At 43.1% G+C, this 20,937-nt stretch overlaps 1 protein-coding gene across 4 annotated transcripts in view; it reads left to right on the forward strand.

The window, feature by feature from the left end:
- Positions 1-20,937, forward strand: part of FRMD6 (FERM domain containing 6) — a 331,509-nt gene that overhangs the window by 278,712 nt on the left and 31,860 nt on the right. For all 4 annotated transcript variants that reach the window (XM_030215255.1, XM_030215254.1, XM_030215257.1 and 1 more), the window contains 5 exons: positions 503-689; positions 1,833-1,988; positions 10,150-10,215; positions 10,854-10,922; positions 19,817-19,991. In XM_030215255.1, the coding sequence (XP_030071115.1) occupies positions 503-689; positions 1,833-1,988; positions 10,150-10,215; positions 10,854-10,922; positions 19,817-19,991 (653 nt within the window). The remainder of the gene's footprint in view (positions 1-502; positions 690-1,832; positions 1,989-10,149; positions 10,216-10,853; positions 10,923-19,816; positions 19,992-20,937) is intronic.

Raw genomic sequence — 20,937 nt, forward strand, 5'->3', positions numbered from 1 at the left:
AGGTTGACAGACATTAGATTCTGTAAAAAGCTGAAGACTGGACTCAGATGGGGCATTAGTGGGGGGGGGGGGGGGGAAGAAATAGAGGTTGAGCAGATTCTGGGTTAGATAAGGGAGAGGGGAAGAGGGGAGTTTTATATGTTGTGTTGGAGCTTCTGTGGTGTTGCACTGTTATTGTTGGCAATACCACTTTGTTGTATTTTCAATGAAAAAATAAAAGTTAATAAAGATATACAATTAAAAAAAAAGATTTTCAGTGGCACTGAAAATCTAGGAATGGCCCTGGTAAGAAGCACTTATCCACATAGGAACTGCTCCTAACCTGTTAAGTGCCATTGAATATTGGGTTCATAATTTTTTTTAAATGTTTTTGTGTGATTATTTATCATAACAGAGTAGTATTCTTGAAGGATATTGTTAATCACACCTCCATTGTGTGTACTCCTAGGGTCCTCTCCAGGACTTTTTCCTCATTTCTGCTTTCTCTTCTTTCTCCTGGCAGTGACAGAACCGCGAGGTATTACTATTACCGGCACCTGAGAAAGCAGGTGCTCCATTCACAGTGTGTCCTGCGGGAGGAGGCCTACTTCCTGCTAGCAGCATTCGCGCTACAGGCGGACCTGGGAACCTTCAAAAGGAACAAGCACTATGGCAAATATTTTCAGCCCGAGGCCTACTTCCCTTCCTGGGTAAGAGCTACTGTTTTAAAGGGTTTCTAATTATGTCTCCACTCAAGCACATCAGGGCTGCACGTTGTAGCCTGTCCCCTCATTCTCAAAAGTGAAACAGAAGGAAATGCAGTATTGCCATAGAAAGTGCAACTGATTCATAAATAGAAGTCATCAGAGTAGTTTGCCTGCTTTCTTTGGGGAGGGGGAGAGGGGGGTCAAAGGGTAACTAAGTCATATTGGGAGAGGGGACGGTGACAAATTCATTATTAGCATTTGCAATATTTGGGGGGGCATTGTCCCCTTATGTCCACCCAAAACTATGCCTATCATAAAACCCCAAATTGCTCCGTATGGTATAAATGTCCATAAAATATGCCACCAGCCAGAATAATTTGCAGCCCTGAACTGCAAAGATTTTAGCTTGGGGCTGTCATGTTCAGTTTCCAGGCCTGGCTTTTACATTCAGGCTGACCAAGGTTGGTGGTGCTGCAGAAGTACCATTCATAGTCCCTAAGTAGAGGGAGTCTCAGTGATTCTTCAAGAGTGACATATAGTGGCTTGAATGAGAGTGCACGTGTACCAGGTTTTGAGGAGATTGGCAGTCTGGCTAATAGCTGTCACTGTGTTGGTTGAGTTAAGGAAAGTTAGAAGAACCGGGAAGCAGTGAATGACAGAGTTTGATCTATTTTGGCCTGGTATTTCCTTCTGTCTCTTCCTTCTTCCAGCTCGGTTTGAACCAGTGCTGGGATCTGACATTGTGAGTTTTCCTTTATAGCTATGTGGGGATTGTTCCTCTTATTTTAATAGAGCCACCTTCCAGCTTTTACTAGTCTGGTCGTCACAAGATCTCTTCAGAACTCTGTATCATTGGCTCTAAACCCAACCATCAGGTGTCACCCTTAATGGTGGCCAACTCTCAGAAAGAGAGAGATTTCCTGTTCCATCCCTGTAATTATCTGTTCATCCTACCCCACCGTTCTTTGCCTGCCAAAAAGCAGCAAGTTTCCCATCAATGAGATGCTCAAACGCACAGACCCTCTGCTCTGTCCCTTGTAGGGAAAGGCGAGTGATTGTCTCTGGAAGGGCCTGATTCTAAAACGATCTGTGTGGACGGAGGAGCGATGCTTTCTCTAATTGTGCATTGCTTATTTGTCTCAACAGGTAATCAAGAAAAGAGGGAAAGACTACATCTTGAAGCACATTCCTAATATGCACAGAGACCAGTTTGCACTGAGCGTCTCGGAAGCACATCTTAAGTACATTAAGGAGGCTGCCCGGCTGGATGACGTGCCAGTTCATTACTACAGGCTCTTCAAGGTAAAGGAAGCTAGCAGAATGGTGCAGAACTCTTGTTATGAGTTGGGAGTCCCTGATCTGCTTACAGTGCCTGGAAATCAGCTGCAGAGTTCCCTTGCCTGCTTACTATAAAATTTTCAGAAATGCCAGGAGACCCAATCAATTCAGCATTTCCTATGCTGCCAACAATTGCATATGCTAAGGGCCAGATGCACTAAACTTAACAAGCCAGCAACGTGGTTTTTAAACCAGTTCTAGCCAGTCTAGCGAGCAAGTAATAAAACAAGACATGCACAAAAGAGTTCTCCGAGCCATTTTCCTGTCACGGTAGCAGCTAACGAAAACGGAATGCAAATGATCTAAAAGTTATTATAATGAGCTAATTAGTATTATAATGCGCATGCAAGGCAGCTGCACAGCCGTTTTCCGACCCTATGCACTGTGGAAAACCTAACGGGAGGTCTGCACCTCTCGTTGGGTCTGCTGTGACCGGGACCCATGCAGAGGAGGACGCCCATCGCAATAATCAGAAGAAAAAAAAACGTCCAAGTGCTCATCAGGGACGTCCTTTCAAGTGCCTAACACTTGGACGTCCTTCACTCAAAAAAAAAAAAGGACGTCTCTGACGAGCGCTTGGACGTTTTTTCTTCAGATTTTGTGATGGGCACCCTTCTCTTGGACGCGTTCTTCTTACGACTAAGGTGCCCGAAATGACCACCACCAGAGGGAATCTGGGATCGGGCTGTGCGAGGACACCCAAATCAAAACTATTTGGACTTCCCTTTCGATTATGCCCCTCCAGGTCTCTCTCAGCCAATCACAGCGCGTTTAGCTGGCACTGATGTTAGCTAAATGCGCTGTGATTGGCTGAGAGAGACCTGGAGGGGCATAATCGAAAGGGACATCCAAATAGTTTTGATTTGGGCATCCTCGCACATCCCGATCCCCGATTCTCTCTTTCTAGGGTCCCGCTGTCTCCCTGTGCTGCACAAAATGCCCAGCAATTTATTGACGGCTATTATACACGCAGCTTGTCTGCGTGTATGAAGCCATCTTTGGCATGCACAGAGCAGCCAGCATAACGCTTGGCTGCTCTGTGCATGCTCAGCTGGCCGACTGGCTTCCCCTCCTTAGGAACGAAATCGCGTACAAATGAGCTAACAGTGAGCAGCTCATTTGCATACGATTTCCTTCATGCATGGCCATTTTTTACCGATTCGGTAAGGGAAGGGCTCTTTCCGTGGAGTTAGTGCATCTGGCTCTAAGTCTGTACAAAAGATGAGTTTTTATTCACAGAAGGATTTTATCCATTTTAAATATTAAAAACAAAAGGTGATTTTTCTCTTCTACATATCTATATGTGCATTCCAACATTTTAATTTTGGATTGTGAAGCTCAGTGTCTGGCACAGCAGCATAGGCAGTAGTCAGACTTACTTCACCTCCCAGGTAGATGACAAGGGGCGGAACATACCACAGTACTGCGAGACCACTGCTGGCATTCACAGCCTACATTTTGAGTCCAGAGCTGGCATGGACAGAAGCAACTGGGGGGGGGGGGGAGATTGCTCCTGCCCATAAGTCTACTAGACTATCAGGGCATGTGAAGCTAGGCCCAGGGAGGATACAGAGGATAGGAGGTGGGAGAGTACTTCCAGGAGGAGGTTTCTTCTTTGACAAGAGGGGGAGGGGGGCTCTGAGAGGGGCCATTACAGTTGTGGAGATGGGTCCTGAAGGGAGCACTGTTCTTAGCAGCTGGGTCTGGGAGGGCATGCAACACTTGTTGTGGGGGGGGGGGGGAGCTGGAATTCTGGAAGGATTTGAAATAATCTCCTTTTGTGATATTCAGCTGGGACTCACATAAATGTCTTATCAGCTGGGACCCACATAAGTCCAGGGGGTAGGCACATATCTGGTCATACTCTAATACTCAATGTTGGTTCCCGAACATGACCTGGTATTGACTATCTGGTTCTAACTTAGCTGGCAATGGTCAGCACTTCTTAAAAAAACTGATCGTCACTGGCTGAATATTGACCTGTAAGTCTTTAGGTTGTGCTAGAACAACTGATTTGCAATTTTTACTGACTCATTTGGAGAGTTGTATATGGCAAAAGTGGAGTAGCTTAGAGATGACTTGCATTCATCCTCTACGTTATTATGTAAGCCACATTGAGCCTGCAAATAGGTGGGAAAATGTGGGTTACAAATGTAACAAATAAATAAATAAAATCCTTGGTCAACACAGTCTCTACTGCCTGAGAGGATCCCTTTTATCTCCATATTCTCCAATTTCTAGAAGTGAGAACTGCTAACATTTAATCATCACTTTAACCTGGTATTTTCCTCAGTGATGGCGATTTTTACTTACTTGTTCCTATGTTCTCTAATTGGCAAAAAAAAAAAAAATCTCCATCCAAGTGTCTTGCCCTTTATGCTAAACATGGTCAATCAGAATTTATCTACCAAGCATAATCTGTCTCCTTGGAGAAAGTTATTTGGCCATTTTTAATGAAACCTAACTTCAAAGGTTTTAAAGTTGGCTGTTCAAGGGCAGCTAGACAAATTTCTTCAAAAGACCAATGTGTTAAATCCCAGGAAGATGAGTTTTAGACAAGGCCATAATACAGAGTCACTGTTATGAAATCCAATATTATCTTTTGCAAGAAGAGTGGCTTTGATCATGTCATTAGATTTAAGCTCCTGCAGCAAAGAGAGGGGAGCAAAGTACAAACAAAAGTCCAAAGAGCAAAACAAAAAAGTACCAGGAGCCTTCAAAAAAAGGGGAATAAAACCTTTAATCATGTGTTTTGAGGAACAAATCTTTCAATGGACCCGACATGGTCCGTGTTTCGGCGCTGAGCGCCTGCATCAGGGGTTGCGAAGTGTAGCAGAGTACGTACGGCTGTATTATAAAATTCAGTATGTTTGATGGTAGCAATATGCTGCGCCACCGTGCTGTCCCTTCGCGTAAAATCAAGCAGAGAAATACTCTCTTGAACAAACTCCTCTACTCACGAAATCTAGTCACTGATTTCGTGACTAGAGGAGTTTGTTCAAGAGAGTATTTCTCTGCTTGATTTTATGCGAGGGGACAGGATGGCGGCGCAGCATATTGCTACCATCAAACGTACTGAATTTTATAATACAGCCGTACGTACTCTGCTACACTTCGCGACCCCTGACGCAGGTGCTCAGCGCCGAAACAAGGACTGTGTCGGGTCCATTCAAAGATTTGTTCCTCAAAACACATGATTAGATTTAAGCTCCACATTTGATTTGATTAATCATCAGTAGTTGATTTCCTGATAATCAAGTTTTAGATTGGGGGTATTGTTCTCAAAATGGTTCTTATACCTGACTAATCAGGTGTTTTTTAGTTTTATCAGGATTTGCCCTTTCCCAAGCTTTCATTTTAATATGTGGTGTTCTGTAGGGCTCAATTTTGGCTCGAGTATTTCTGTTACCATCAGCCCTTCTATAATTCAGAATAAGGGACTGAGTAGATATTACTGTGCAGATATCCAGCTTATATAGATTATCTGTCCCCCCGATCTACATCTTTTAAATGTGTACATACGGTCACTGACTGTTTGCTAAAAGGCTAATAGCCTTTTGAAATCTGAGGCAGTTTGGATTACTTGAAAATTGCCATCTCCTTAAGTATGTCCAAATATTGTGGTCACGCCATTCTCTTAAACGATTGTATTCTAACCTTGGAAGTCCATGTGGACTCTGTTATCATCTGAACCACAACTTTCATCTGTGATCAGATCTCCCTTTACTGCCTTGTGCCCAGTTCATTCAATAAGAGATTTACTCTTTTTGACACATGCCTGTGTACTCAGCTGTTTAGACTACTGCAATTCCATATAGACCGGTATCAAACAATCTGCTTTATAATATCTACAACTTTGATTTTGACACATAGGGTGCTTCATTCAGATATCCCATTATATTTTACAACTGCATGACCTCCTATTCCTCAAAGTGTCTGCTTCATTCGTGTTATGAAATTTGGCTTTCCATTCCCTCTGCTTTGATTAGAAATCACAGGTTGGACTGCCTTCTCCTATTTAGCTGCCCCCTTCTCTCTGTTCTGAAGCTTCCTTTCAAAAGCATAAGGTAGGCCTAAAATAGTCATCGTTATCACAGTCTTTCCCAGGTAGTGAGTTCGGAGTTTTGGTAAAACTTGGTAGTGCCGGAGGCTGCCACTGTTGGGTTTATTCTCTTCCCTTCTGTGTAAGCCCTGGTTAGCATAAAAACATAATAGCCATACTGGATCAGACCAGTGGTCCATCTAGCCCAGTATCCTGCTTCCAGCAGTGGCCAATCCAGGTCACAAGTACCTGGCAGAAACCGAATTAGTAGCACCATTCCATGGTACCAATTACAGGCCAAGCAGTGGTTTCCCCCATGTCCATCTCAATAACAGACTATGGACTTTTCCTCCAGGCTCTTGTCCAAACCTTTTTTAAACCCAGATACACTAACCGCCATTACCACATCCTCCAGGAGTTCTTTGAACCTTTTCTAATTCTGCTATATTTTCTTTGAGGTGTGGTGACCAGAATTGAATGCAGTACACAAGGTGAGGTTGCACCATGGAGCGATTCAGAGGCATTATAATATTTTTGGTCTTATTTTGCATCCCTCTCCTAATAATTCTTAGCATCCTATGCGCAGATTGGATGTATTCCGTAATAGTGTGCATGGTTGTTTTTTTTAAACATCCACAACCAGCCCATCCCATGCCATGGCCACGCCCCTTTTTGACTGCACGCATTAGAATTTACGTGCACTGCTGTGTAGAATGCACCTAGAAAGTTGTGTATGTGCATTCTAATTAAAGCCAATTAGTGCTGCTAATTGGTTGTTAGGTACCAATCATCGGCACTGATTGACTTGTTGAACAATCAAGTTGTGTATGCAAATTAGCACGTACAAGTTAAGGCACCATATATAGAATTTGGGGGTTTGTGTTTACATAGATAGCCTGGAGTCAAATAAGACCCCTAAATTATGAGCTTTCGATCTAATAGGAATCAACACAATTTTAATATAAAATTTAGGATCTGCACTGAGGCATGGTCGACTGTCTTCCTTAAGTGTAGGAGCCATGACTGTCAAAGCCTTCATAATATCATCCGAGACATCTGGAGATGTAGAGTTCAGGGGAATCAAAGCTGGATATCGTCCACATACTTGTGATACTGTAGACAAAGTTGATGACTGAAATGCATTTGTGCCTGTCAGCAGTTCAGTGACAGGTGAGAAGAGAGTGGTTGATGAGATCAGTGTGATTTCTGGCAGCGCTGCTGACCAGGCTAAGCCTAGGAGCTCTTCTGTTTCTGTCTTGCAGTCACCTTTCTCCTACCAATAAAAGGGTAATTCCGTGAAGAAGCCTATGTGGAGCCTTAAAGGAAAGTAAGCGCCTACTTTTCTTTATAGAATACTAGCAGAGCAGGGCAAATACACACCTATATTTACACAAGCAATCTTATACATATAGCTCATTAAAGACCTCAGCAGTGCTACTCTGTGAGCATAGGTTAGCCTCATCAGGCTTTAGGCATCATATTCGTCACTGGTCTTTTTAATGAAATATGCATATATTTAAACTTCCCCTTAAAGTAATGTTTCATATAAATGTTTTGCTTTCTGAATTAGAGAGGATTGGAATTGCCAATAGACTACTTAATTGGTTTAAGGGCTAGATCTTATAAGGTAAAGCAGAATGGTACTTTCTCTGAGTTGGACTATCCTATGTGGTGGTGTTCCACAGGAATCGCCTCTCTCTCCAACCCTCTTTAATGTATATTTACATACCTTGGGAAAGGAATTAGCAGACAAGGGATTCTTTACTCATAGCAATGCTGATATCACTGTTCTTATTCCCATATTAGGTTCACTGGATTCTCTCTCTTAATCCGTTCAGAGTTGCATGTCCATAATTGGTGGTTGGATGTTGAATTATAACTTCAAACTAAACTCTGAAAAGACCAAATTCTTGCTCTTAGATGATGCTCTTGACCCTCTAATTGACAATTTTTGTGGCCAAAGAAAAGTACTCTCTTTCACCGTGTATTAAGATTTTGGGAGTTCTCCTGGATCAATCTTCTTCATTAATACCACAAGTTAATTCATTGGTTAAAAGTTCATTTTTTTCTTATGATGAGTTTAAGAAGAATTAGAATTTTTTTTTTTAACTGATCAGTTTAAGTTACTTGTTCAAGCCCTACTCCTTTAGCTCCACCCCTAAGCACATCCCTATCATGGTTATTCCAGAAAATACCTCATGACAACAGGAATGGATGAGAACTACAGATAACCATTTCTCCTGTTCTTCCTGTCATCTCTGCTCTTCTTGTAACTTAGGGCCCCTTTTACTAAGCTGCGTAAGCATCTACGCGCGCCCAAAGTGCGCCAAAATGAACTTACCGCACGACTGCTGCATGGCTCTTGCGGTAACTTCATTTTTGACACGCGTCCGCTGCGCGTCTCTGAAAAATATTGTTTATTTTCTGGTGCATGTAGCAGACGCTCGCAAGTCATTACCGCACAGATCCCTTACCGCTAGGTCTATGACTGGTGGTAAGGTCAGACACCCAAAATGGACACACGCAATTTTGATTTTGCCGCACGTCCATTTTCGGGAGGGAGGGGAAGGCCTTTTTGGTACGTGCGCCGAAAAATAATTCTGCGCACACACACAACCTGCGCCTACACTACCGCATTCCACTTTTTACCGCAGCTTTGTAAAAGGACCCCTTAGCTTCCCTTTCAGTCGCTTTCCTTGTCTTAGGATATAGGACAACTCTGTAAATATTTTACCAGGCACTAGAGCACCAGTATAGCTACTTCTGGGAAACCAGAGGGTTACAGATTCCTACACAGGAATTACGCGCTAGCACAACCCTTTACGGATAGACTCTCACCCAATAGAAAATATAAGGAGACACAAATTAGAAATAAACAGGCAGAAAAAAACTGAAATCAAGACCTCTAAGAGAACCAGAATCTGTAAGCAGTGCAGAACCACTAAAAAAAAAAAATCAGAAATGTGTGTCCTTCTATGCTGCAAAATACAAAAATAGAAAAGTACACTTTTTCCAAAGCTCATGCATTCCAGTTCCTAAAAGGCGTAATAATATTTTTCTTTTCAACTTTTGCTGTCTTGGCATGTTAATTTTTCAGAGCAGGTTTGTTCCAGTCTGTATTTTACATTTCCTTGTGCGATTCTTCTTCTAAATTCTGCATCTGGGGTCACAGTTTATTACAAAAATCACATAGGGCTGGATTCTATATATGGCGCCTAAAAAAACCTGCTTAAGCGTTATTCTGTAAGCCCGCGCCTAAAGTTTGGCATGGTTTATAGAATAATGCTTGTAAATTTAGGTCCCACCATTTGCATGCGTGAAAAGGTGGTGCAAATGCCTGCTCCTAAATTTATGCACGGAGCATCCATACTCTGTAATTACGCGCATAACTGAAAACCGTGCCCCAAAACGCCCATGACCATCCCCCTTCCGCGCTCCCTTTTTTTGGCCACTCATAAATTTTAGGCACGGATCATGCACTTAGCTTTACGCGCCTAACACCAGATTAAATCTAATTAGTGCCAATAATTGTTAAAAAGCCAACTATTGGCTATTGTATTTTGCAGACTTAACAACTATTGGCACTATTTATCTCATTATCCTACTAAATTGTGCACACAATCCGGGGCTGCGCCTCAATTTGCATGCACAATTTTCAGCGACCTTTATAGAATCAGGGAGATAGGGAAGATGTTATTATTGCACAGGTTGTTTCCTCCCTACAAAGGGTTTTGAAGTCAATGCTACCTAGTGAGATTGCTAATTCTCTGCAACCCCTGATGCAGGCAATGTTGCCGAAACCTGGCCATGTTGGGTCCTTTCCACAATAAAGCCTTTGATGAAAACCAGATTGGTTTTTCATCACTTCCCTTGACCACCTCAGTTCAATTTGTACTTGTTGTTCATCATTGACAGAGGACGTCCTCTTTTATAACAGGTCATTTACGCACACATTTGGCCACACACACAAAAATGACTTTTTTCAAATACTGCTCTAGGGAGATATTGATGATTTTATGGTTGCCATTTTTTTCACTGCTGTTAGAGTGTTTTTAAAGTTTCCCTCTCTCTGTATTATTGTAGGACAAAAGGGAACTGGAAGCCTCGTTGCTCCTTGGGTTGACTCTTCGAGGGATTCAGATCTTCCAGGTATGTCCCACTCTTGATCATATTGTGCCAGGACACTGCATCTTCTACCATGCGGTGAACAAGTTCATTCTTCTGTGCACTGTCTCCAGATGGATTCATTTTGCACATATCATGATAGTACTGAGCCTCACTCGTAAGCACAAGTTAATTCTCTGTGGATATCAGCTTGTCTTCCATTTGGTTTATGTCTTCAACAGTGGCGTTCCTAGTGGGGGGGGGCGAGGGGGCGGTCTGCCCCGGGTGCACGCCGCTGGGGGGGTGCCGCGTGCGCCTGTCCTCCGTTCCATGCTCCCTCTGCCCCGGAACAGGTTACTTTTTGTTCCGGGGCAGAGAAGAAGCATGGAACGAACAAAGGAAAGGCGCGCGTGGCACCCCCTCAGCAGCGTGCACCCAGGGGGGGGTTCTTTCACCAGGGGGGTCGCACTGCACCCGGGGGGCGGGGCGCATCGGCGATCCGCCCCGAGTGTCAGCCCCCCCTAGGAACGCCACTAGTCTTCAGACTTCAGCACAACACAGAAAGGAAAATGACTTTTACAATGTGTATCTGGGCTTAGATATTGCTATTCAGTAAGACAGCCAGAGAAGATTATGTTCTGGGTTAAAACCTTTCTTACAAGTGTCCAAATTCTGTTTCACAGAATGTGGGTGAAGAACGACAGTTGCTTTATGACTTCCCGTGGACAAATGTAGGAAAGCTCGTATTTGTGGTAAGTACAAACAAGATGGATTTCACACAAACAAGTGTAAAATTGTATGGCAAATTAAGGGCTTGCTTTGTCACTTCAGAACTTGAATGTGTTATTTGTGTGTGCTGGATCTGTACATGTGTGTCAAGAGGTGTTTGTAAATGTGGATGCTCAATATATACTTAAAGGCACATCTTGAACTGCAGATACAACCAGCAGATGTTGTTGAGTAGAGAAGAGGACAAAAACAAAGAAGAACCCGAATGCAAAATCTTATAAACAATTCGATACTCCACTAAGAGCCAGTGCTCAAATCGCAACAATGGAGTCATATGATCAAAGGTTTTTGCATTATGCAACAATTTAATATTAGTATTTTGTGATGCCCCATTGGGTGCCCCTTAGAATACTAGCACTTAGTACATAAGTATTGCCATACTGGGACAGACCAAAGGTCCATCAAGCCCAGCAGCCTGTTTCCAACAGTGGCCAATCCAGGTCACAGATACCTGGCAAGATCCCAAACAAGTACTAAACAGTTTATACTGCTTATCCCAGAAATAGTGGATTTTCCCCAAGTCCAATTTAATAGTGGTCTATGGATTTTTACTTTAGGAAGCCGTCCAAACCTTTTAAACTCTGCTAAACTAACCGCCTTGACCACATTCTCCAGCAACGAATTCCAGAGTTTAATTACACTTTGAATGAAGACATTTACTACTTTGTAGCTTCATCGCATGCCCCCTAGTCCTAGTATTTTTGGAAAGCATAAACAGATGCTTCACATCTACTCGTTCAACTCCACTTATTATTTTATAGACCACTATCATACCTCCCCTCAGCCGCCTTTTTTCCAAGCTGAAGAGCCCTAGCCACTTTAGCCTTTCCTCATAGGGAAGTCGTCCCATCCCTGTTATCATTTTCGTCGCCCTTCTCTGCACTTATGCTATGCACTTACCTTACAAAGAGCCCAATGCACAAAGCTTATCGTGCTGTTAATGTTTGCTTTACACTGGTTGTAGCCAGTCTAAAGCAAATGTTATTTAACGAATAAAGCACAAAGGGGTTTGCCATGGCTCTAACGTGTGATGTTAGCAGCTACTGAAATCCGTATACAAATGTATTACAAGGAGCTCATTAGTATTAAAATGTGTGTGGGGGGGGAGGGGGTTCAGAAGGCATTGGGGATCTGGGGTCCACCAGACCACTAGGGGCGATACGTGCAGCTCATTTGCATGCGACCCCCCTTTGTGTATCGCTTGTTGTTTGTGGGTTGCTAAATTTTACGACTGCCTTTGTGCATCGGCACCATAGTGGGTAATTGTATGGGGAGTGGAGCATGGGTGGTATGTAGGCGGGGCTCCCACTTACACCAGCACCGGGTTATGCTAGGTGCCTAGATTCCATTATAGAACAGACACCTACCATATGGCCTCGGGGTGCCTAAATGGAGACACCCAGTTATGGAATTGCCCCCTCTGTGTCCAGACTTGCCACTCTTTCTTCTCAACACTCTGATACACTTCACATACCAGAGCACGTGCCAGCAGCATTCTCCAGCTCCCCACAGGCTCTGTGCTTGGCTTCCCTCTAAGTCTGATCTGGGCACAGAAGCTTGGTGGCCTTGCTGTCTCACACATCAGGCTCTGGGGTTTCCAGGTCCCAGCACTGGCTCTGGAACAGCTCTCAGGTGCTCCAGTAATGCTTCAGTAGCAGAAGAGCACACTCATGTTATGGGTCTGCTATCCTGCACCACTGTTATGCAACGTGTCAAAAATGGGCAGAGAAACAGTAAAACGAGGAGTGGGAACAGGATCAGGCTCTTCCAAACAGACCAAAGACGTTCAATATAAATGTTGAACTTTATTGAGAATGGCTCAACACAGTACCATGTTTTGGCACAAATGTGCCTTCCTCAGGAGACTGCATAAACATAAATAATCACAAATATAAACATATAGAATGCTGTATAATATAAAACGTTAAAAGGAAGCTTAAAATGAGTCTGCACAGATGATACTAATAATCACACATATAAAACGTGTTATAATGTGTTAATTAAAGAGCTAAAAATAACGATGCTTAAAAATGAGTTACAAATCAAAGATGAATAAAACACAATTTAAAATGTATGATGGAGGACAAGCAAAATGTGCAACACTGTTTGTAAAAGGCATAACAAGTGCAATGGTCTATGGTCTATTTCTTTAAGATACAAATAAACAAGAATGAAGTGTTTTTCAAACAAATGTAAGGAAGAGGAATCAAGAGTATAAAACAGTAATTAAAAACCATTTGTATATTTGTATACAGAGAGCTAGAGAGAAACCAGCCTTTGCACAATTGCTGTTGTTTTGTGTCTTCGGAGATGGATCTTAAAACGTGAAATGTGGAAGTCTGAAAAAATGGAACAGGAATGATTGGAGATATGGATAGATGCAATGCAACTTGAATCGAATAAATAGAATTGTACAAAACAGAAAGAGGAACCCAATAGATAATCTGAGAACCGCTTAGGCTGTATAGGCATGCTGTATATATGTTTAAACAGAACTAAGGGGTCCTTTTAAAAGGCACGCTGAAAAATGGCTTGCGCTAGTGTAGGCGCGGGTTTTGGGCGTGTGCTGATCCATTGTTTAGCTTGCCTGTAAAATAGGCCTCTTTTTTTTTTTTTTGCCGAAAATGGATGTGTAGCAAAATCAAAATTGCCGTGCGTCCATTTTGGGTCTGAGACCTTACCGCCAGCCATTGACTTAGCGGTAAAGAATCTGGTTGGTAATGACCTACGTGTGTCAGATGCTACTTGGCGTGCGTCCGTTACGTGCACCAGAAAATAAAAAATATATTTCAGACGCACGTAGCGGATGCGCGCCAAAATTGAAATTACTGCAAGGGCCACGCGGTAACCGAGCGGTAACTCCAATTTGGTGCATGTAGGTGCCTAAGCGGCTTAGTAAAAAGGGCCCTGAGAGAGAGAAGTGCAATGAATATTGGGGTAAAAACTATAGAAAACATAAAATGGTATGAGGAATAAGGTGCACTGTATTAAAACATGCGTTTGCTAAAGGACACCTATAAGCCTCTTGTGAGATAATGTAATGTAAATAATTTAAAGAAAATCTTTTAGCACTATGCTGAAAAAAACAATGTTAAAACAAAAAACAAGAAACGTTAAGCCTGTAGGCATATAATACATCAGGATTTCATATGTACTCAGAAACAGGTTATATAAAACAGGGTTGTCCTCCACCACACATTTTAAATTGTATTTCATTCATCTCTTTGATTTGTAACTCATTTTTAAGCACCATTATTTTTAGCCTTTTAGTTAACACATTATAACACATTGTATATGTGTGATTATTTTTATCTGTGCAGACTCATTTTTAAGCTTCTTTTAATGTTTTATATTATATCGCATTCTATATGTTTCTATTTATGATTATTTATGTTTATCCAGACTCCTGAAGAAGGCACGTTTGTGCCGAAACATGGTACTGTGGTGAGTCATCCTCTCTGATGACATGCCACTTCTTAGCAGCTGGCCAGGGTCCCCTTCCAATGATGCAAGTAAACAATAGCAGCCATTTCATCAGAGAGGGATATGTCATTGGAGATTAAGCTTCTCCCCTTCCTGCAGCCAGCTAGAAAAGTTTGAAGGAACCACCCCTAGCCCTTCCCATGACTTCCAAGAGCGCCATAAACTCAGAAAGTGGCTCCCGTCTCATTTAAGCCCTTTTAGCAGGCTATACCATTAACTCTTCCAATTCAGCAGTCCTAGAGTTAACCCTAAGCAGGGCTAGTGAAATATTGTGTCCAGTCTTATGAATTACTTTGCTTTGGAGCTGATTTTGACTGTTAAAAGAAATAAATGTGAGCAAACAAGGTATAGGTGATAGCTTTTTATTGACCTAACCTGATGTTTCCAGCTAGCTTTCTGGTATTATCAGCTCAGGGCTTTTAGAAGGAAAAGTGTCAATGATGCAGAAACTATGGGTTATGCACCTGAGGGGAAAGGTTCAGCCGGAGTGGCTTCTGTTTTTAAATTAATGGTGCAAAACAAGCTATCCAGGCTATTCTGCCCTCCGTTCTGCAGATATTGACGTCTCAGCTTACGTTTTTGCATACGTCTGCACGTTCCAGGGCAGGAACCAGTCAAACTGAGAGTTATTTGGATGATTTCTGAATTAAAGGGTCTCTTGGGCCTTTTATTCTATTTATCCAGAAGCAGAGAGGCCCTTGTTTTTCCCTTTCAGTGCTAGTTACCATTTTTATATAATATATCGTAGGCAGCAGTAGTGATCTTCCACAAGAAGCTGGGGGAGAAATCTCTCCGTGTCTGGCAGATGCCTTACACCATTAAATCTGCTTCATTACTGCTGTATAAAAGACCGTCTTCTCTGAGACTAATCATCACAATATTAAATCCCAAAAAAATCAAGAACAGCTACATTTCTGCAGATGTTGAGCATGGTTGAGTGAGAGTTCTGCTTAAACCCACATTATCCTGTCACAGTTTCATGTACACATCTGGTAAAGTCTGATTGTAAAATTCACATTGGAAAACTTGTACATTCCAGATTCCTGCAGCACAATGACTAAAATCTGGAGACAGAATACAAGAGAGAGAGAGACAAGGCAGCACAAATAAGCAAAGACATTTAAATATTGACCGCCCGTTTGTACTGGAAAATTCAGTTTCTTGCCTTATTTTGAGATTGGAGGCATTTTCTGTACCAACACGTAGCAGCAGCTCCTGAGTGAAACCCACTTCAGTGCCACCTAAAAGCCGAAACAGGAATCTCTATATATAAAACGCACCGCGAACGTTCTAATGAAGCCTCAGCCGGAAACTTGAGGTGGCATAGATATCCGTTTGGGCATGAGTGTCAGCCCCGCCCTCGCGTCACAACGTGATGACGTCGAGGGCGGAGCACTGACACTCGAGGGCCGAAATGGAGAAGGCACAGGCTCGGAGGCGGAGCAACAAAAACAAAACCGGCGTCGCAAAAAAAAAAAAAAAAGTTTCAGCCGTTTCGCAGACAAAGCCAGCCACAACGTGCAAGGTAAGGAGGGAGGCAGGCAGGCAGCCTGAACGTCATAGGGTGGTTGAGAGGGACACAACTAGCCAGCCAGCCTCTCCAGTGCCGAAACACACAAGGCACAGGCGCAGAGGCGGACCAACAAACATATACAGAGCGTCCCCACACAAACAAGCGTCGCCAAATACATAACACACGAACCTGGAACAATGTACGAGGGAGGGAGGGAGGCAAGCAGGCAGCCACACAGCCTCAACGTCGGGCAGTGGGAGGGAGGCAGACAGGGAGCCAGCCAGCCTGAACGTGGCAGCCAGGGAGCCAGCATGAACGACGGTGTGCCGGCAGCCTGCCTGACCGTGGCAGTGGGAGGGAGGGAAGGACGGTGGGAACGACCCTGAATGTCAGTGGCAGGGAGGAAGGAAGGAAGGGAGGCCACGACCATGACAGCTGCAGGTAGGGGAGCCAACCACCCTGAAGCTGGGAGGGGGGGACACACTCTCAGTGTTTCTCACACACACACACACTCACACACACACACACTCGCACATTCACTCTGTCTCTCACTCTCTCAAACATACACACTCAGAGGCACACCTTGCTAGCGCCCGTTTCATTTCTGTCAGAAACGGGCCTTTTTTACTAGTATGCCATAAAGAGGAGCATGATTTCATCGCGTTTCCACATACATAATTCAGATATTCAGGCAATTACAGAAATGTAAACTTCCACTTCAGCGGAGGCGGCATGACATCAGCATTTTCAGACAGGTTTCTTTTTCTGTCAGCTTTAATAGGTTTTCTTCAGCAGTTCAAGGCAGAGAGGGAGGCCTTTCCCTCCCTGAGGTGGGATAATTCTTTAAAGGTCGCTTTGATTACGTGTGCCAAGTTGGTACAAGATGCCTTCATAAAAAAACAGCCAGACAAGGGTAAAATGAAAACAAAACTCCTTTTATTAAACAAACACTGAACCCTGTTACTTCACAGGGGACAGTAAGGTGAAGAATAAGGTCTCTTTAAGTTTCAAACACAAACAGAAGAAAACGCTCCACTGAAGGAAAGCACCAGGCATCAAACAGTAGAGAAGAAAAAAAGAAAAACCTCTCGCAGATGGTGTCTTGAAGGAATCTTTATTGAACAACAGTCTTCAATCTCTCTCTGTATGTAAAGCTATGGCACAAACCGACTCTCAAAAGCGCTATATAAGCATATATATGGCATTTATAGCACTTTTGAGAGTCGGTTTGTGCCATAGCTTTACATACAGAGAGAGCTTGCCAGTAGGAGACTTTATTTCATGACTTGTCTGGGAATATGTTTCACATGATAAATTCCTAGACCCCTGATGTAGGTCGGTAGGGCTGAAACACGAGTCATGTCGGGTCCCCTTTATTATTGAAGACTCATTTAATAGCGATTCGTCCAAGACACCATCTGCGAGAGGTTCTTTTTTTCTTCTCTACTGTTTGATGCCTGCTCTTTAAGTTGTTTGACACGCCTCTCCACATAGGCCTGTAGCTGATAGGTCACAAGCCCACGAAACATACAGCTCTGTGCAGGGGTTTCCCATTAGTAGTCAGCAGAATTCTTACAAAGCTAAGGTCAAGTGGAAGGTGGCTGATTATTGCCTCATTTTTTAAGTCCCATCCTTAGGATTCTCCCATGCCCTCCCATTTTTAAATAACTTTTGATTGGAGATTGAATTGGCTGACTAAAATGTATGTATGTGGCCCAAATTTTCAATTCTGAAGCTAACCACATAAGGTTAGTGCCAGCAGCCTGGTTCCACCCCTTAAAGCCAATCTTTTCAGAATAGGCTCCTCCTTTTCTAGAATGTTGCCCATTTCCTAGCAAATCTAAATCCCTGCTTCCCGCACCATTGCCATATCCATTCATTGAGAGACTAGACCTCTGCCTGTCTCACGGTTCCTGTGCATAGAAGAGCATTTCTGAATTGCAGGTTTCTACCTAAGAGCCTAAATTTGGCTTCCAGAACCTCCCTCCCACATCTGCCTATGAGTAAGATTCACGGCCTTGGTTGTCCTCCATTTGGTCTCTTTCAATCTTCTTTTTCGAATCCAGAAGAACATATGTTTCCCATGCAATTGTGCAGCTACTCCAAAATCAACACTCTGGGAAGGAAGGCTATGAGGGCCATTGGGACTTTTTGCCAATAACATCTGACAGCCATTTTTGAACAGAAAAAACATCCAGTTTTCCTGTTTAAAAATAGGCTACGATAGAGATATCTTAACCTGAAAACATCTAAAAAGAAGAGCCATTTTCAAAAGTGAAATGTCCAGCTTTTGATCACCAAGAAAGCAGGCACAAAAATGTTTATCTGGCATCATTTTAAGCAGAAGGGCAGTCTAATGGTCAATGCAGGTGGACTTTAAACAATAGCACCCAGGTACACTTCCCACCATAACTCTGTATGATGTATTGTGAGCCCTCCAGGAACAGAAAAAAAGAGCCAACGGTACCTAACTGTAGACCGCTACAATCACTTTCCAGCCTGCAGGTGACTCCTATATTTAGGTACAGTAGGTATTTGGTTGGTTCTGAAGGGCTTACTATTTCCACCACAAAATAGGTAGAGTGGTATATAGATCGGGGTCCCTTTGCTAACATGCCACTGCACTGACTACTAGGCAGATCCAGGGATGCCCATAATACCTGTAGCCTAGTATCCACTGTCACTTTCTCTTTATAGGGAGGGGGGTGGGAGGGAGTCGGTGACCACTGAAGGATTAAAGAGGGATCATGCCTTTATCTCCCCAGTGGTCATCTGGTCAGTCAGAGCAAGTTTTTATGACTTGAACATGATTGAAATAAGTTTAGACAAAAACATCCTCCTTTTTTGCCTTGGACATTTATTCCTGTTCCATTATTCATGTTTCATTATCGCTGAAAGATAGTCAACGTTTTGGCCCACCCAAGCCCCACTTTTGTCAGGCCTCCGATACACCCCCTTGCTATTTGGACGAACTCGGTGAAAAGGGTCCAAATTGTGCCTTTTTGAAAATCGTGATTTAGACATTTTCGACAGATGGATGTTTTTCTGGCTATTTTGAGATGACTATCTGCTTTGAAAATGGGCACCTATGTGTAACAATACTTAGCAAAATACTGCAAGCCCCACACAAAACCATAAACAAAATAGATACAGATATCTTAGTAGTAGTAGTAGTAATATCAGTTCTCTGCTTCACATGAGGCTTGTGAATTTGTACCAGCCTGATAGAGTTAATTATTAACAAAAGCAAAAAAAAGTGAACCCTGTTATATTATGCAGCTTTTAGTTTGAGTGTGCTTGCATTGATTAGGTACAATTGCATCATACAGTAATTATTCCTTTTAAGTACTCAAATCATGGGCTGGCCGGGTGGTTCAGATGGTAAGTGCTGATCTGTACCTTGCAAGACATCCCCAGTTCAGTTCCTGGTTTGGGATGTCACAGAGGCAGTGTTCAGAGTCGCGGGGAGGGTGGGCAGGGAAGTTGATTGTAAGGTTCTGAAGGGAGCCTGGCTACATTACTCTGGCATTGTAGTGACCCAACTGAATATCATGTAAGTGAAGATTCATGGCGCCAGATCGTAGCCTGATTCCAAATGAGTTGGAGAAAAAAGGAGCCAGAGAGAACTGCCAGGAAAAAATTGCTGAATCTTAATATGCAAGAGATGCTGTTTCCCAGAAATGAATGACAGCTGTGAAATAAAAAATGGAGCAAACTTTAGATATATCCACCAACATACAAGGAGACAGCTGGATCCGTTCTGTCTCTCAGCACATGCTGGGCCAGAGATGCCCTGAGTCTGAGAACGCTTCCTGGGATTTCTTTTTTTGTGAGTCTTGTTCTGCTTCCTGTTTTCTGCAGGGTAAGAAGTTTGAGATTTTGCCTGATGGCCTGCCATCGGCCAGGAAGCTCATCTATTATACAGGATGCCCCATGCGCTCCCGGCATCTTCTTCAGCTGCTCAGTAACAGCCATCGCCTTTACATGAACCTGCAGCCGCTTCTGCGGCAGGTCCGGAAGCTGGAGGAAAACGAAGGTACCTACTTTTTAGTAATTCTGTTCAGTTCCATATTTTCACATCTGCAAAAATTATGAGGTGGTAATAGTAAAAGGAAAACTCCATTAGGCAGTTAACAATAACTATGTAATGTTAGTGGGCACACCCTGCCATTTCGGCCTGGACAATTAGTCTGCAAATAGGGGTTGAGGGTTTTGCTTTTAGGTTATGTCAACAAATTTCTTTGCCTGTGCTGTCCTCCCTCTAGTCCTTTCAGGGAAGTGCTTTTGATTGGTCACAGCAAGAGGTGAAAGGTCAGCTGGAACCCACAACTGCTCTGAAAGTTTCAGAGCACATAAACTTTGCTAGGAATGTTTTGTGCTCTCCTCAGGATGTAGAAGGTTCTTCATTTGTCTAAGGACATTACCTCGTCCTCCCAGTGCACGGTGTCTTACTTGCTTCATTAAAGTCTTAATAATGAATGCACTTATAAATAGATACAGGGCCTGAAAACCTTTCGTGCCATGGACACAGAAAAGCGGGGTATTAGGTTTCCTAGACAATCGTTCAGCTTTGCCCCTCCTCCCCCGCCCCAACACACATTATCTTCCAGGCCCTTAGGCTCCCCTCTTACATTGATAATTAAATTCAACAATTATGCAGAGATTGGGTGGCAGCACTGGTGGTTGGGAGGCGGGGCTAGTGGTTGGGAGGCGGGGCTAGTGCTGGGCAGACTTTTACGGTCTGTGCCCTGAAAATGGTAGATACAAATCAAGGTCAGGTATACATATAAAGTAGCACATATGAGTTTATCTTGTTGGGCAGACTGGATGGACTGTACAGGTCTTTTTCTGCCGTCACCTACTATGTTACTATGTATGATGAGTCCAGCACCATCCCTCTCAAGTCATTCTTCTAAAAAAAAGCATAATTGGTCATCGTGCTTTCAAATATATAATCATTGTTTTGTACATTTTGTGTATTC

This window comes from Microcaecilia unicolor, chromosome 9 (assembly GCF_901765095.1).
Source record: "Microcaecilia unicolor chromosome 9, aMicUni1.1, whole genome shotgun sequence".
NCBI classification, from domain to species: Eukaryota; Metazoa; Chordata; class Amphibia; order Gymnophiona; family Siphonopidae; genus Microcaecilia; species Microcaecilia unicolor.